General features: G+C 35.9%; 1 protein-coding gene across 4 annotated transcripts in view; it reads left to right on the top strand.

Moving 5' to 3' along the window:
- Positions 1 to 16,923, top strand: part of CC2D2A (coiled-coil and C2 domain containing 2A) — a 61,680-nt gene that overhangs the window by 9,712 nt on the left and 35,045 nt on the right. For all 4 annotated transcript variants that reach the window (XM_065633744.1, XM_065633743.1, XM_065633740.1 and 1 more), the window contains 11 exons: positions 981 to 1,069; positions 1,560 to 1,661; positions 3,513 to 3,614; positions 4,445 to 4,621; positions 4,798 to 4,951; positions 6,593 to 6,729; positions 8,215 to 8,346; positions 9,702 to 9,911; positions 12,506 to 12,612; positions 15,498 to 15,638; positions 16,066 to 16,222. In XM_065633744.1, the coding sequence (XP_065489816.1) occupies positions 981 to 1,069; positions 1,560 to 1,661; positions 3,513 to 3,614; positions 4,445 to 4,621; positions 4,798 to 4,951; positions 6,593 to 6,729; positions 8,215 to 8,346; positions 9,702 to 9,911; positions 12,506 to 12,612; positions 15,498 to 15,638; positions 16,066 to 16,222 (1,508 nt within the window). The remainder of the gene's footprint in view (positions 1 to 980; positions 1,070 to 1,559; positions 1,662 to 3,512; positions 3,615 to 4,444; positions 4,622 to 4,797; positions 4,952 to 6,592; positions 6,730 to 8,214; positions 8,347 to 9,701; positions 9,912 to 12,505; positions 12,613 to 15,497; positions 15,639 to 16,065; positions 16,223 to 16,923) is intronic.

Here is a 16,923-nt window from a genome sequence, read left to right as displayed (position 1 = left end):
AGTTAAAACTGAGATGATGAAAAACACTGAGTACTTGGGTCTTTTCTGTGTCTCCTGTCACCAGATCCCCTGCCCCATTCATCAGCAGGTAACCCTTTTCCCTAGTCTGTCTTTTACTGCTAATGCACTTGTAATGTCCCACCTTGTCGGCCATCACATCCGTTGCCAGATTCAAGTCCAGGTGGGCTCTGGCTTTTCCAAGCTCATCCCTGTATGGCTGGACAGTGTCACAGTATTCCCCCCAGGTCACCTGTCCCTATTTACATCTCTTGTAATTTTTCTTTTTATGCATGAGTTGAGTTAATTCATCCATGTGGCCTCCTATGAGTCTTGCTTAACTTCCTGAGCATGAGGACAGCCTGCGCTTGAGCTGGGAGGGGGTGATCTGTTGATTCCAGAGGGAAGTAGAGCTGAGAGCAGCTTGTGCATGGAATGGGAAGTTACTTGAAGATGCTGTCAGTCATACGTGGGACAGGATGCAATGCATATTACTCTCTTGATTGTACTAGAGATATAGCACAAATACACCACTGGAGAAATTAATATTTTGTCACTACGAAAAGCAGGTACCTCTAAGCTGAAAAAGGAAGAAAGTCTCTGAATTCTTTATACTGATCTGATCACACATGTATCAGGATTTAGAACACACCACCATTAAAAATTAGATGTAGACAGCTCTGGCTAACAGCTTATAAAATGCCAGGTAATTTGTTACATATTTTTAATACATAGAAAGTGTGTATATGCTTTGCTTAAGGTCATTCACAGTATGTAATGAAAGGTAGATCCATGCAGCTAAAGGCATTTAAGTGGTAGTCTGTAAGGTCCGAATTCAAAAAAAGTGTCATTCTTTCACATTTTTTCATGCGTGTTCTTTCTGTTGGAACATGGGACTCTGTATTGTATATATGGTTTTACTTTACATAATTTTAAGTTTCTTTCAGAAAATACTTAATTTAAACATGTTTTCTCTGTTTCAGAGTTGCCACCTCTTCCACCTACATCAAGGACAGCCTCTGCAGAATTTTCTGTTAGGGAAAGAATGAGAGAGAAACTAAAAGCAGCAAGGGTAAGAATCCTTCAGAAGTCCTGTTTGGTTGACTCTAGTCATTTTGCTTGCTTAGTGCTATGTGAGTCTGAAATGAGATATCTGCTTTTTTAATTTCTAATGCCAAAATAATACTCAGTTCATCAGTACGGTTATTTTCCGGTGCATTTCTATCGATGTATTTTTTCTAAAGTTTGTTTAATTTGTTTGTAATAATATAAAAGTTAGCATTGTTTTATAATTTAAATTACACAATCATTACAAATCCTTCTGAGTTTTTGTCAAAAATTTCTTACACTGTTTCAAAATCAGTGGATTTCCTTGTAAGTTTACTGTGCAGTTTAATAAGAGTATTAACATCTAGTCTGTAAAGTCACTTAAGCTGATTATATAGTTAAAAGATTCTATCCCTTACGCAAACATGCATAAGTTGTTGAGTTCCTGGGAGTTATTGTAGCTTTGGTCTTACTATAGTTCTGTTACAGCTAAGCAGATTTTTTTGTTTGCTTAGTCAAAAGCAGAAATTACTTTATTGCAAGAAGACCCCAGTCCACGACCAAGGCGTTTAAAAAGCATCAGAGAAAGGAAAACAGAAGTCAAAGTGGATAAAGTGGTAAGAAGGCACATTGGGTCTTGCTATTCTGATAATCAGAAGTGAATGTGCAACATGAAATAAATCAAAGACTATACATAGTCTTGAAGATCAATTTCATTTATTTTAATTGAGTCAAATTATACTATTGTTTGAATTAGTAATCACGAAGAAACCTTTCTGATTATTGCTTTTAACGTAATATATTTAACAAGAATCACTTATTTTCATTATAATATAGACATGTGAAACTTCTGTCATTTACAGATTCACGATCTGTTGCTTAAGATCCCTTGACATATTTAGAAGTTACTGTAACGGAGAGGACTACTGTATTATAGCTTTATATAAACTTGTACAGTATAATTGCTAAAGGCTAGGTATTAACTTTGTCATTGTACTGTATTGTATTTCCTTGTTACTATTTTATATTGGTTTTTTATTATAAACATGTTCTTTGTTAGAAAATGAATTTTGTATTTAAAAAAAATAAAAGGCTATATCTGTACAGATTTTGCACCCAGATATTCTTCAGAATTCACAAAGAGATTACTTGCCTGTAGAAAATGTGTTTCAAGAGATGTATATGCCCAGGGAATAACTGCATGTAGCAATAGTGTTTTTATCTGGGATTCCAAACAATATGAATCAGCCTGGCTAAATTGCTGGTCTAGGGGAGAATTACCTATTCATGTAGGTTGTGGGGAGATTTTTGGCAGTGCTTTCTTATAAAAAGTAATTGCCATAACTTTCAGTGGAAGTAATATTGTTTTAATATGGCTGTGTTAGGAAAATGTGGAAGTGATGCCTTTAATAAAGTTGGTTACTAGTTTTATTTAAAGTGTATCTGAAACCTCCCACATGTTGATCTTGGTTCTTGTACTTACTTATACATGTATGAAGTATTGTTTTATTGTTAAACAAGTAGCCATTAGATGGCCAGGGTTTGAGGTTTTCTTTTTGCTGTTATTATTTTGAAGTTTAGGTTGAGTAGATGTAAACTTGATAAATGTCTTCCTTTAATCTAAGAGTTCAGGCCACAAGGAGGAAAAACGGACAGAATGTTAGATGTGTTTATGTGACTGGGCCTGATGAAGATCACTTTGAAGCACTTAAATGAACTTGCTGAAGCAGCCTCAGAACCAGTAATATTTAGGGCGATCTGTGTGAAGGGACAGATAAGGCTTCAGAAAACTAGAATTGGATAACCATGCTACCTCCTTTTTTGAAAAGGTAGGGACGTATCATCCATGGAGTTTTAGAGTAACCTAGCAATAATTGTTTGAGAGAGAACAAAACAAATCATCATGTCTGTATTTAAGCACGCAAGCAAAGGACACCACCTTTTTTGAATAAGACCAAAGAGGTTTCTCCTGATTGTAGCACGGACTGTATGAGGAGGTGGCATTAGCCCTGTGATTCCTTTCCCTGGCCAGCAGCCCCCTTGCCACTGCCCAACCTGTGCTGTCTGTCAGCCTCTCGTTTGTAAATGGGAAGGTTTCACATTGCTACCCCATCTCTCCCCCTTGCGGAGATTAGCATGTGGTGGCTTCTGTTTGGGAGTGCAGTAACAATGATCTTAGCAGTGAAGAAAATGAGCTGGCGTTTATGCAGTGAACCATTTCTTGATACTCTGGAGTCTATTTCTTGGCTCAAAGGAGAAAGGAGTTCAGTAATAATAGATGTACCCTTTTAAAACAAATATAAAATCAGTATAAGTGTTACCCCAGTGACTCTGTTTCTTTTTTGTTGTGGTTTTTTTTGTTTTGTTTTTCTGTGAAAATGCGATATCTAATCTCTGTATTCAGCTATTTGTCTTTTTTTAATGGATCAGTAAATGTATGCTGTAACTTATTTATATATTTTTTGCAGTCTGATAATGATAAACCTAGGAAGATGCAAGATGATGAATCTCACTTATCATCAACAATTAAGTTTCGTGATTCTGTAAAAAGGCTTACGCAAAAGTCAACAGTAAGTACGAATTCCTTCATTTCAATAATTTATATTAATTTCATTTAAACTTTATATAGCTTCATGATTCTATTTGAAGAAGCAGGCAGAATTCAGTCTTAAGCACTGGACAAAATTTTATTTAATTTAGAAATTCACAAACAGTAAATGCCAACCATCGAAGTATAAAAAGGGAGCCTTCATCAAATACAAGAATGGCTTTAGGTCATTTGATTAAAAAAAAAAAAAAAACAAACAAGTAAATCTATTCTGGACACAATTACTGGAGTTTGGAGGAAAAATGTTTCTTCTGTTTAAATGCTTTTTATTGAATGTCACCAATTGGCAGTTAAAGCAAGTTACAGATTAGTATTGATATTTATTAGCCACAAAATCCTACTGTTAATTTTTTTTAGAGGATTCATCCTCACACTAAAGGGGCCTGGGTCCCTCGGATGCAAAATGCTATTAGAAATTTCTGCCATTCACCTGGCTATCTGCATTATGGCCAGAATTTAAACTTTGGCATTTCTCGTTCAGAAATTGTGTATATTTAAAACAATAAGCTTGTTAAAATTAAACCAGGAAACTTTTTTTTTTAATAAAACAGTGCAAGAAATATTTAATGAAATAATGGTATAGCAGTAAAGTTTCATGTATTTAAAAAATTTAAAAATTAATTTAAAATTTTTGATCAGCTTCAGCATTTGAGTGAGTTATCTTTGAGATAAAATAATTATCCTGTGAAAAGTGTTAATGCATGCTGTTATTGCTATTATTAATGGAGAGATAATTTCACTTGCCCTAAATCTCTTATGCCATATTAAAGTATCTTTGTCTTGTTGTCTTAGATCCAGAATGATTTTCCTTCTGCTGAAGAAGCGTATAATTTCTTTACCTTCAATTTTGATCCTGAACCACAGAGTATCAAGGCTGGAGCCAAGAAAAGGAATGAATTAAATGAAGAAGAGGAGGCAGAAGAAGAATTTATAGAAACCCATGAGGTTGAACAAGAGGAGGGTGAAACGGTGTGAGCCATAGAATGAAAGTTCATATTTTTATTCAGACTTCTTGAATTACTTTTAATAATCTAATGCAAAATGGCAATTTTTGTTTCCTTAAAGAGTTCTGAAAGTATACTTTCTAAAAATCTCCATTTTAAGGAACAGACCAACTAAAAGTGACGTTTGCGCTTAAACTATAGGATGAAGACGTACGCCTAGTGAAAGATGATGAGTTACTCATTATAGGGCAGACAGCTGAAGATTTTATAGTAATGAAACCTGCTGTTTGTGAAAGCTACTCTGAGCAACTGAAAAAGGAAAAAGAATTTCTCTTCACTCCCAGCAAGCTAGCAGGTATGAAGATTGTGTGTATCTGTTTTGTTCCTGGATTCCGCATAGCATGGCACCCTTTGATCTGCTGAAAAATCTTGTATCACACTATCTCTGGCAGTACAGAGATATTTAATTGTGGTTCTCTGACACTGATCATCCAGTTAAGTCTGAGAAGGCGTGACAAAATGGATTAACTAGGAACATGCACACCTCAGCAGGCCACCAGCTGCTATGCTAGCAAATGAGCGCAGGGCACATCAGTTGCTCTGGCGCAATTAGTTTGTTGCTCTCTCTAGTAAATGCAAGATGGCTGGTCCCTCCTTCACTGGGGTTTAGCTGTTACTTTAACATATGCAACAGGTTAACTGGTACACACATTTAGGTACTACCCTGTTTCCCCAAAAATAAGACCTACCCTGAAAATAAGCCCTAGCATGATTTTTCAGGATTTTTGAGGATGCTCAAAATATAAGCCCTACTCCAAAAATAAACCCTGGTTACAGTTCATTAAAAAGTCAATTTAAATAGTGTCCAGGCAGTTATACATGTAAAAAAGTAATAAGCTTTGAAGCAAAAATTAATTTAAGACCCTGTCTTATTTTCAGGGAAACAGGGTAAGAGTGGCTTATGCATTATACATTATAACTTATGCCACTTCTTCACTTGACCACATCTGCAATTTTTTCCATGTGGCAAGTTTGTCAAGAGCCATGGAAGTATTATAAGGATTCTTCTGATTCAAGGGGCCCTTTTCTGAAAAAGTCTGATTTTGTGAATCGGAAATAGTTAGTCAACATTGATCATGTCTGTGACCTTTTTGCCTTATTCCCATAGAACTGCAAAGTCCTAAAAAATTGCTTTATAATATCACTTGCTATTTAATATTTGAAGTAGGAGAAAAAGAAATGAGTCTCTGGGTGGTCTGTACCAAAATGGTATCAGCATAGTTTGCAATGCGATGTCAAAATATTTGACATTGGTTGCCTCTGATTTTTGCGTCTTGTGGCTCAGTTCTCACTGCTTCCAGTGTGGTCCACTGTGTTCCGATTTAGGGGATAACTTTTATTGTAACCTTCAGTATAATCTCTCTCTGATTTGAGATTGCTGCTTGAAAAATACGGAGCCCATACGCACCAGTGAAATAATCCTGCAGGCAGGCTTTACAGAATTCTACCTGCTGTTATTGGGCTAACGTGACTTTTTATGCATGTTCTGTGCTTTGTACAGGAGTAGCTTAAGCAAACTAGTAATAGTAGTTCGGATTAATCTTGGTTAAAATGTCACTTTACATGGGAAAGGCTTAGAAATGTTTCTCCAGTCAGTTTTTGCTGCTAAAGAGTTTTTACACTGTTACACAGGCAACCATTAAAACTAAACTCCCCTAAACTATTTGAAGTGGTTTTTTGTGAGGCAATGTTTATCTATTTAGAAGACTTGTGACACTTTTATGATAGATTTGGACTGTGGATGTGACCACATTTAAGAAAAGTACCTGTTTTCATTATATATTTATTTCTTTTTTTCTTAATTGTGAAAATCTGACAGCATGCTTAATACACAGTGCCATTCGTTTTAAGAATGGCATAGGCTCTTAGAGAATTAATAAACTAGAACTACAGTTATAAGGTATTTTACATGCTTTTCTATTTAATTTCTCATTAGTGCCTGCTTCTGAGAAGATGCCTGAAAACATGCAGCCTAGATACCTTGAGGATGAGGGTATTTACACAGGAGAAAGGCCCTTCGTATCACAGTCTAATCAGAATATTTTAGAAAACAGAGTACTCAGACAGGAGAAAGTGAGTCACCACTACCTTCTTACTTTTAAAAATCCTTTATCAGTATTTTATTTTATTATAGTTGAGTAGATAGATGGTCATGCTAATATGAAGCTTTCATCTTTAAAATGTTTATCAGTGTCAGGAAATGTGAATTTTGTAGGAGGGTGTTTTAGTCTGTCTTAGTAGTCAGAGCACCAGACTAGGTCTTCGAAAACTGGTGTCTTTTCCTGGCTCTGTTCATAGTCTGCTGGGGAACAAATGACCTCCCTTGGCTGTGCCAGAGTTTAGTTGCCACTACAATAGTGGTAATGGTACTCTACTTTTTTTAGAAAATGCTGTGAGAGCTAGTGGTATGTATAAAGACATATGCAAGATCTGGGTACTGTTTTTATTTATTAGAAGATCATAACAAAGGAAAGCAATGTGGAATGGCTGCTTTCTGTGTCCACTGAAGATAATATGAAGTTACAGATTTGTAGAAATTTACTGATCAGACTGTAAGGGTAATGAAATATTGGTATGTATTACTTGGAGAGGTTTTAGAATCCTTTTAGATTTTTAAGAATACCTTGTGGAAACACCCATGATATATTTTTATCCTGCTGTCTTATCCTCCTTTACGCAGTAGGGTGTGTGTTGTTCAGTATAGATTTAAGCTATTTACAGCAGTTGCCCTTTATATTTTATTATGGTTCTATGAATTCTTCATGGGCTAGCAGAGGTACTTTTGTGAATTGGAATGGGAATATTTGGATCTAAAGTTTTTGACTGGCCAGCATCAGTCCAGTTAGTTTTCTGGTTTGCTTCACCATGTTACCACGTCAATGTTTGGTTCTAGGGTCAGCTGAAACCAAGTATGAGAATAAAAGGGCAGACCAGCATCTTTCAGCAGCTGCACTGGTTTAAGCTATTCTGGAATCCAGGTCATGAGAGCAGAGGGATGAATTAGGACAACACTGAACATGTGAAGCCATAGATAGCAATTGGTGTATAAGATACTTAGGTCATCTGCTTTCATAGCTGCTGTTTAATTAGTTCAGATTGTGGACTAGAAGAGTTGAGAGATGCTTTGATAAATGATCTCTCTGAGCTGCTATTTAGCTCTATTTCTTTGCTTTATGATTTTTATAATCCAGTTTAAAGATGTGAGTTGCAGTCTTGTGTAAAACATTACAATTCTTTCCATTTTAGTGATTTAAGAAAACATGGCATTTAAATATGATGTGATTTTTTTTTTTCTTTCAAATCTGTAACACTGAATATTGAAGGAAAAAATCCAGTATATTTAAAGTTTAAGCAAGCTCTTGGTCTTTTGATTTCAAAACTTACCTATAGTATATTTGAAGATTTCATTCTGGTGTCTTAGAAGAGTTTTGGTTAATTCAGTCTCAAACAATTCATAGTCACCTTTTCTTCCATAATTGCTTTTCATGAGAATTATAATTTTGCAAGTTGTTTCTGTATAAAGTAAGAAACAATATAAATTTATGTTTTTATTTGTAGGGGAAAGAGTGGTTTGGTGATGATGGCAAAATCTTAGCATTGCCTAATCCAATTAAACAGTCTTTTACTAGACCTCCAATATTCTCATCAGAAGAAGGCATTGCACCAGAACTTAAAACGGTGTATAGAAAGGTAGGCATATTTCATGTATGTGGTTCCTGAGACCCAATATCCCAGTTCTTTGGCACCAGAAACCCTGGTGAGCTGAAGGGTTTTGTGCTAAGAACCGTGAGTACTGACTGCTTTTTGGGGCTCCACAACTAGTCTTTAAATGTGCTCTACTTTTTCAAGTATATTCCACCTGTGTTTTTCTGTAAAAATAATGCATAGAAAAGGATGAAGAGTTTAGCTGGTACTGCTGGTTGAAATAGAAAAGTGATGGTCTACGACAAACCGCTTTAAGTCCGTGACTCACTAAGGTCTCTGTGAGGCACCCTTGGTTATTCTCACGCTGAAGCAAGGTAGTTCCTATATTAGTGTATCTGTAAAGGTCTTCATGATGGAAGCTGGTGGACAGACTTGGTGATCAGGTTAGAGGTGAATAATTGAAGGGCGTGTGCATGATGCTTATGTTACAGTGATGAAACACCTCCGAAGTAAGTCTTTACATGCAGTTTGCTCATGTAGAAAGCAACTAATTTTGAGTTATGTTGCATCAGTCCAGATTTTTTGTTTTGTTTTGTTTGCTTGTTTTTCTCTCAACCACAGCATACCTACCCTTGCAAACAGCAATTGCAGTGTGCAGTCAGTACAAATCAAAATGAGTTTAAGTTAAAACTATACAGCAAGTTTTAAGCAAGCTTTAATTGTTCTGCTTGTTAGCACTCTATTGCCCCCTTGGAAAAACTGTGACTTTTTAGGCTTTAAAATAAATTGCTCTTTTGAGACACACAAGTGTTTCTGTCTGCTGCTGTTGAGGCAGATTTGAATTTTGTCCTTTAATTGATGCTGGTTACAAGTACACAATTTTCAGGATGTGTCCAGTATCACAGATCTGTGCAGGGCGTTTCTGCATACAGGAAAAGAGTTTGCAGCTTAGACCTTAGTAGATGGGGAAGCAAAGAACTTGCTTTCTCTTCTGCACAATCCAAATAGTCTAGAAGGAAAGCTGCTCTCTGAGAGCTGTCCCGTTTATCTTAGAGCTCAGTTCTAAGAAGAAATAAAGCGATTCTAAACAAACAGGTAAAAAGAGAACTAGCAGGCTTTTTCCGATTAAGTTCATTGTCTTCATTGTTCAGCAAAACCTGCAGTATAGGCAGATGGCTTCCTATTTCAGTCTCATAGGCTATCAGAATTCTGTTGTGTAAAATACCTGTTGTGGTTTCATGCCACCCACTTGTCAAAGCAAAGTGGTTACCGCAGAAGCCTTTACAGTTTAAGACCCAGTAGTTAGATATACGCAGCGCTAAATCTAAATGGGTCATTTCCTCTTTGCAAGATAGTTTTGTCAGGGCTTGTAAATCCATTTTATTCTTTTTTTCTTTCAGGCGATAAAAATGACTGCTGCCAATCAGTATCTTGTTGGACCTGGAGATTTTCAGGGGCCGTTTCAATTGGATATTGATATTTCTGGACTGATATTCACCCATCATCCCTGTTTTAGCCGTGAGCATGTGTTAGCAGCTAAATTGGCTCAATTATATGATCAGTATTTAGCAAGAAAACAGAAGAATCTTACCAAACTGCTCACAGACAAGGTATTTCCATTGTGTCGCCATAACTTATTGAGATAATGATGTGACAGCTTGAGGTAAAAGCTGAATTTGTTTCTTCAGAGCAGAGTGATGAAATTCTAACTGTATCTAATGAATGGCACCTTGTCAGAAGATAAAAACATAGATTTTTCATCTAGGTTGCTGTATGTTCAGTGCAGAGCTGCATTTTTAAGATTGTGGATTTATTTGATCTTCTATTTAAAATGAACTCTGTAGGTTCTGAGGTAAAGGAAATACAATTGTTAGAATACAATAACATTTATGTAGTATTCCTTAGAGTATCCAAAATGTTTTTCAGTGAATGACAGATAAGACTTCACAGGATTGTTTACAGCGGCTCTGACAGGCAGACAGCAAAAGCCAGTATTTGAGGATGGAGGGAAGTTAGTGAAGTTTAGTTTCAGTTGTCGATTAAAAGGAAGCAGTTTAATTTCACCAAATTCTACAAAAATTGATGACCCATTTCCAGGTATATATCTATGACAGATGTTGTGTTTTAAGTGTATAGTTGTCACATTTACTACGTTGCTCTTGCGACATAGCAAAACCCTTGGCCGAACATACTCTTCTGTTCTTGGCTCTGTTACTGACCTGCTGGTTCACCTTGGCTGGGCTGCTTACGCTCTGCGAACCATCATCTTCCTCCATCTGTACACTGGGAGTAATGGTAGTTTTATCTGGTGTAAATTTGTACATGTCCATGCGGCATTGTTAGTACAATTTTAATATCAGAGTGCAAACTAATGTTTTTAAAGCCATTTTAAAAGGCTTTTGAAATCTGAAAGGACAAGAATTCTTTAGAAATGTGAGGTAAATATTGTGATATGACTAGCTGTATGTAGTAGGGCTGGTCTGTTACAGATTAGTTTGATTATTAAGTGCATGGATATAAATGCAGATTTCCATAAATTAAAGGTGATGATTCTCTACCTTGAAGGACTACAATAAGAGAAAAATAATAATCGTATGCAAAATCATTTTTATATTACTGTAGTGACGGTTGATAGGTGCTGTACAGATACTTAGGAATTTCTGGCATAAAACAATAGATTATAGTTCTAATGCTGGGCAAATATTTCATACAATGTCTCAAAGTAGTTCTTTGGTATATACTTTAGTCTGTCATTACTTTTTAAGGATTTGGTTTAGTTTTTCCTGAAACAGTGAAACGGGACATTTGAGTTCTCCATGCCTGCATTACAGCAGCCTGTGTGTGGAAGGGATTTCCTGAGTGTTTCCACAATACTTTGCTGGTATTGTAGGCAACTGCATAATGTATTTTTTCATAAATAGATTTTAACAGGGATTTTAGTCACCATTCTGCTACAGATAGGCAGTTTTAAAACCTGTCTCCTCTAATAGTCATTATTCAGTGGCCAGATTGTTGCAGCCAAATTGTTCTTAGGCCTAAACAACTCTTCCTTCCTTTTCCCCTCCCTCCCTGCTATGCCTTAGCAGACTTCTCCATATCCACTTCTGATGCTTGTTGTTCGTATCTTGAAATATATCACCTTTCAGTTCTCATTTTGGTAGGCTAAAGAAACTGCACTTTCCATCTCCTTTTTTAAAACATGCTCTCCACGCCACAGATGATACTCGCAGCTTTCCATCTGTTAAGTTATTCTTTCTTTCAAAATTTCTTTCAATGTCTTTTTTTTTTTTTAATACCAGTGAGTTTCATTTTGTGGTTGCACACTTATGTTTTCAACTGTACGCTTCCTGCACTCCTGTTACATTGTCTCTCCAGTTTGATAGATTTGTTTAAAAAAATTTTGTTCCATAATTTGTAATTTCATTGATTCTACTTTTGGATGTAGTTGCTCTCATCTCCTGCAGTGCCATTAGCCATTCTGGTTTCACCTTCAGTATGATCCTTAAGGAGGTCTACAGCAACATAATAACTAAAACTTTAGTTCCTATCTTACTGCCGTTCCTTATTTTTCTCTCTTCTTCCAGCGAGTCCTTTACGTTCTCTTATCTTCATTGCCATGTATATTTTTGCTTTCTCCTAAACTAGGTTTCTACCTCCCATGTAATTATTTGACGCCTATCTTCAAATCTTAGTTAAGTTTCATCCTTAGAAGTTCTCTTCCAGTTGTTACATGCAATATGTTGTGCTTAAATGCTTTGTTGCGAGGTATCCAGCTTCTGTAAGGCACTCATCAAATTCACAATCCACTTATTTTTGCTGTTTATTGATTTTTCTAGGGTTACTTTTAGTGGTCCTTCTTAGGCCCCCAAAAAAACTTTTATAGAAAATGTCGTTTTGGCAGGCTTGCTTTTTTTCCCCGCCCCTTTGATTGCTGAGCTTTCAGAATAATCTCTAGATCAGTCTTGTTACCTTGTTTGGATCTGTCACAGTGATCAAAGTCAGTCTATCTCAAATCCAGGGATCCTAATTAGAATTTCATCTTGAAGAATCAGCACCTCACAGACATGGCAAATCCTCAATACAGAATGAAGACAATTCAGAGTTTTCTGTTCTGTAGTAACTAGCTCTTTCATGTCAAGGTGCATTACACTGTATGCCTCATAAATGTCAAACCATCTGTTTATTGTTTGTTTGTTTGTTTAAGCTGCATGCTTTGAGGAATGCTGTGCAATGTCGTACAGACAGTGGTGATGCTGGTGTTTCTAGTCCTGTGGCACAACAGAGCATACCTGAATACAAAATTGAGATCAGGTAGGTATGGATTCGTTAAATAATTGCTTTTTTAAACTGTATTCCTTTTTTCCTTTCCCTACTAGTACAGAATATGATTCATGTCAGGCTTTTAAATTCTCTGTAAGTAGCTCCAGAGGAATGTTGAGAGCTTTTGAGTTCTTACCGATAAGCTGAGTTAAAAAATTATGAAGAAAATATAGGTTAGGCAGAAACCCTAATTCAAATGTGATCTGATTTGATTGCCTTTTACTGATTACTTGGGAACTATTTACTGGTGTGTTGTGCACAATGCAAATGTAATTAAAAGAAGGTTTCAGTAAACATCAGCTGGATGCATGAAGCTCTCATATTAAAAGTGATGTAACTTTTTTTAACAGACAAAACCCTATTTTTTTCCATTTTTTTTCCTCATTACACAAGTGTTCTTAATTCACTTCCCATTCGTAGGTATTTTGGCCGTGGTTTTGCCAATGGGTTATTATACTTAAAATGGTGGAATTTTGTTTTACAATATTACAGTTATTGTTCTTGGACAGTAACTGGGTAGCAAAAATATATTACAGTTTTTGGTTTGATAGTGAAAGTTAATGTTATTTTTGGCAGATGGACACTGGTGAGCTGTAAGTGTAAGCAGTACGATAAAAATTAAGTTATTTTGGAGATCCATGCTAAATAGCCTTTTAACTAATAGAAACAGCCTTTTAACTAGTAGATAATAAAAGTCTGCAAGGTATTCACAGTCTGAATGTAGGCAATAATATATCAGTTCAAATAAACAGAAGTTTAGACTGAATGTAGTGGTCACAGGATAATACAATATTAAAAAAACCTCTTTTTTTTAATAACAGTTGTACTTTCAGCCTTGAAATCATCTGTTTATACTTAAACAGCCACTCGTTACTCTTAGTTTGGGAATTGCTTCTTCAGATTTTCATCCTTCATGTACGCTATCTTGTCATATATTGATATCTTTGCAGGACATGTAGGAGTCCATAATATTTTATACTGGAAGACAAAGTCTTCCTTCCATTGAAGAAGGAGTAGCTTTTATTAATATTTTCTTAACACATCTGCTAGCAGACTAGGAGCATGAGGTGTGCAGTTATTGTACAGTACCTTGGAGACAGGAGCTCTCACAAGGCAAAGCATGAGAGTGTTCACTGTGGGCAGGAGATTCTGGATTTCATCACCAACTCTGAGGCTTACTCTGATTAATTCTAATTAGACAGAATATTCCTTCTGGGTATCTTAGGTGTTTTGTTTTAGTGTCATGCCATTATGAATCAGGAGAAACTCAGCTGAAATCAGTGAGAACAGTGTTGCGTAAGTAATGTGAGATGAGCTTGGCTGGGATTATTCCAGGGCTTTTTGTATCTGTAATTCTTTGTGGCTACAACTCTGTTGTTGGAAGCTGTTACATGTATGGGGCTCAGATGGGTTCAGGAAATTTTACTGTCATAGTGTTTAATACTAACTTGGACCACATATGTTGGTAAAAACATCTGACCTGCCTTGTCTGTCTTCCAACCTTTCATTTCCTTGATGGTCAATGTAGTACACTCATGAGAAATTACAGATGTGAAGAGAGTGTAGCATGGAAAATAATCTAATTGTTTCCTGCACCCTCCCAAGAACATAACTGATGTGTACTCTGTCTGAAGATCAGAGCTGTAGTTTTCCATCGGTTTGGGGAAGAAATGTCATCTGAATGCAGAAGACTTTTGCAAATCAGTGATTTCAGCCCTACTGTCCTTGTTTGCTGAGGAGGAAATGGACATATGCCGTGGATTGCGAGTTTCAGGCTCTTCCGGCTGGTGTTATTTTAGCAGAGGTGATTCTCTACTGAAAGGGCCTGCTTCCAAATCAAATGCATTAGATAAAGTGTCATTACTGACCTGTATGTTCCTCATGTCTTTAAGCTTCATCTTCTAGCGTCATCTGGTAGACAAAGAAGAAAAGGTTTTTAAGCTGCATGGATAAGTAATATTCAAATTGCTAACTAGTGAAGTGGAGAAATTACTCATGTTACTTTCTGGAAAGTCTGTATTTCATCTTTGTTTATTTTTTTTTACTAAATTTGCTTATGCTTTTAAGTAATGTGTGATACATTTTTTTCTCTCAACTCTAGCTCAGCCTCTCTGTCTTCCGTATTCTCTGAATATTACAAGTAGTAATAGTTTACATCTTCTATTATTTTCTTTTAAATCACATTATTTTTACTAGACACATTTAGCTACCAGGGTAATACTGGAAACAGTCTGTGCTTGTGCTGCACAGACATTTACATCGGAAGTGTGTGCTGGTCATTAAAAGTGCTAATGAATTGCTCTTTTATAAACAGATTTGGGAGTGGAAATGTGAAATACCAATTCTGAGGGGGAAAATAAAAGCCTTGTTAATTTTGTTTGTGTTAAGAATCTTGTAGGGTTGTCAAAGAACTTGCATTACTTTGTATGTTACTGTATTACTTCATCTCTGCAAATCCGTTTTACTGGAGCTAGAAGCATGTTAAGTTTAAAACATATTTTGTAATGTGCAATTGTAATAAGCATTACTTCATAGCAGCAATGTTGGTTTCCTGGGTTGTTGTTTACATGAATTGACTTTAAAATGTATTTAATGATGTACAGCTGTAATAAGCTTTTTGGAAAACGTTGAGATCTCTGGAGAGTGAACTGTAATTGGAGTCAGATTGTCCAAACTGCAACAGACTAGAGTACAGAAGGAAATCAAATCCTGCCATCATCAAGTCTGGGTTTTATGCTTCTTCGATTTAAACCACTGCAGCCATCAATCAAAGTGAAACCCACATCACTTGGCTTTTGGTATCGCACATTTTCACTCTGTTATTCCACTGAGTTATACAATTCTGGTTGATTTTGTGCATATGCATATGTTTCTAGGCAAACCAGAAGACTTCGTGATGCTGAACAAGAAAAAGACAGAATGTTGCTTAAGACCATTATAAAAGTTTGGAAACAAATGAAATCCCTCCGTGACTTTCAGAAGTTCACTAACACGCCCATGAAGCTTTATTTGAGGAAGTATGTTTTGATAATGCTTTTTGTACTTCATTTGCCAGCAGTGGAGTTTTGATAAGATTAGCCAATTTGAGAACTTAAAATTCTTATATGAAGGGTGCAAAAGTTAAGAATTTGAGTAGTGTCTGGCACTAATTGAGCCTGCCACTGTTCTTTTGAGTTTGAGGAGGAAGGAAAGTTAACATAAGTAATTACTGTAACAGAAAGGAATTTCTAAAGGCTAATGAGTAAAGAAAAAGTGATTATATTCATTCTGAATGGTAAGTATCTGCTATCAACTCTTAGACTCTCTATGCCAGCATTTTTAAATAGAACACACTTGATATAATGAAATTAATTCATGGAGAAGTAGACTTATGTTGTATGTTATAGACTTAATTGTAGCCCTTATGTTAATTTATGCAACATGCTGATAACTATTCTTTTGAAGGGAAGAGGTTGATCAGAAGTTAGATGAAAAAGCATATGAAGCAGAAATTCAGGCTGAGATAAATGAATTACTAGAAGAACACATGGAAGAATATGAAAAGAAAATGGAGGAGTATAAAACTGAGCTGCGAGAGTGGAAATCCTGGAAGAAGACACAGGTTTGTTAAATTATTCAGTTTCACAAAAAAAATTTACTAAGTTTGTCCTTCTAGTACAGAAAAAAATCATTTTCAGGATAGTTATGTATAAATTTTATAATGCAGATACATTCTGTCTACTTAGAATTCATTAGTGAGTTAATTGTTAATTAAAAAATTAAATTGTGCTAGCTTTTTGTGGAGCATTGTCTTACTGCTATTGATTTTCAGTGCTTCAGCAGTTCATTCTTCTTTACATTTAATAGTTTCGCAGCATTCCTGTTAAATTTGTGTCCTTGCAGATAAAAAATGTGTATTAATTTTGTGTAAGTTGTGAAGAAAATAGTTATGGGGTGTTTCTAATGAACATCTCATGTAAATTTATGTCCAGGAATGTCCCAAAACTGAAAAATATAATTAATATTCTAGCCTTTTACCACAGAAAAGATTTATTGCTAGTAATCTGTATTCTAGTTAAGGTCTCAGTCATGCTTCAAGGGGATATTGACAGATACAGGACCTAGAACGAACACTGCAACAGGATGATCTTTGAAATAGCCTGTGGCAGTGCCAGTAAAATCAGACTTGCTCTCATAAGGGTGTATGGCAACGTACTGGATACCCCAGGGTAATGGTGATTAGACTTTAATATAATTACTGCCCAGTTTGAACTTTGGATACCAAAGCAAAGTACAGTTTAAGGAAATGCTTCAAATACAGTT

Source organism: Caloenas nicobarica, chromosome 4 (genome assembly GCF_036013445.1).
Source record: "Caloenas nicobarica isolate bCalNic1 chromosome 4, bCalNic1.hap1, whole genome shotgun sequence".
Taxonomy (NCBI): Eukaryota; Metazoa; Chordata; class Aves; order Columbiformes; family Columbidae; genus Caloenas; species Caloenas nicobarica.
The sequence above is the reverse complement of the archived record's forward strand: the minus strand, read 5'-3'. Positions and strand labels throughout refer to the sequence as shown.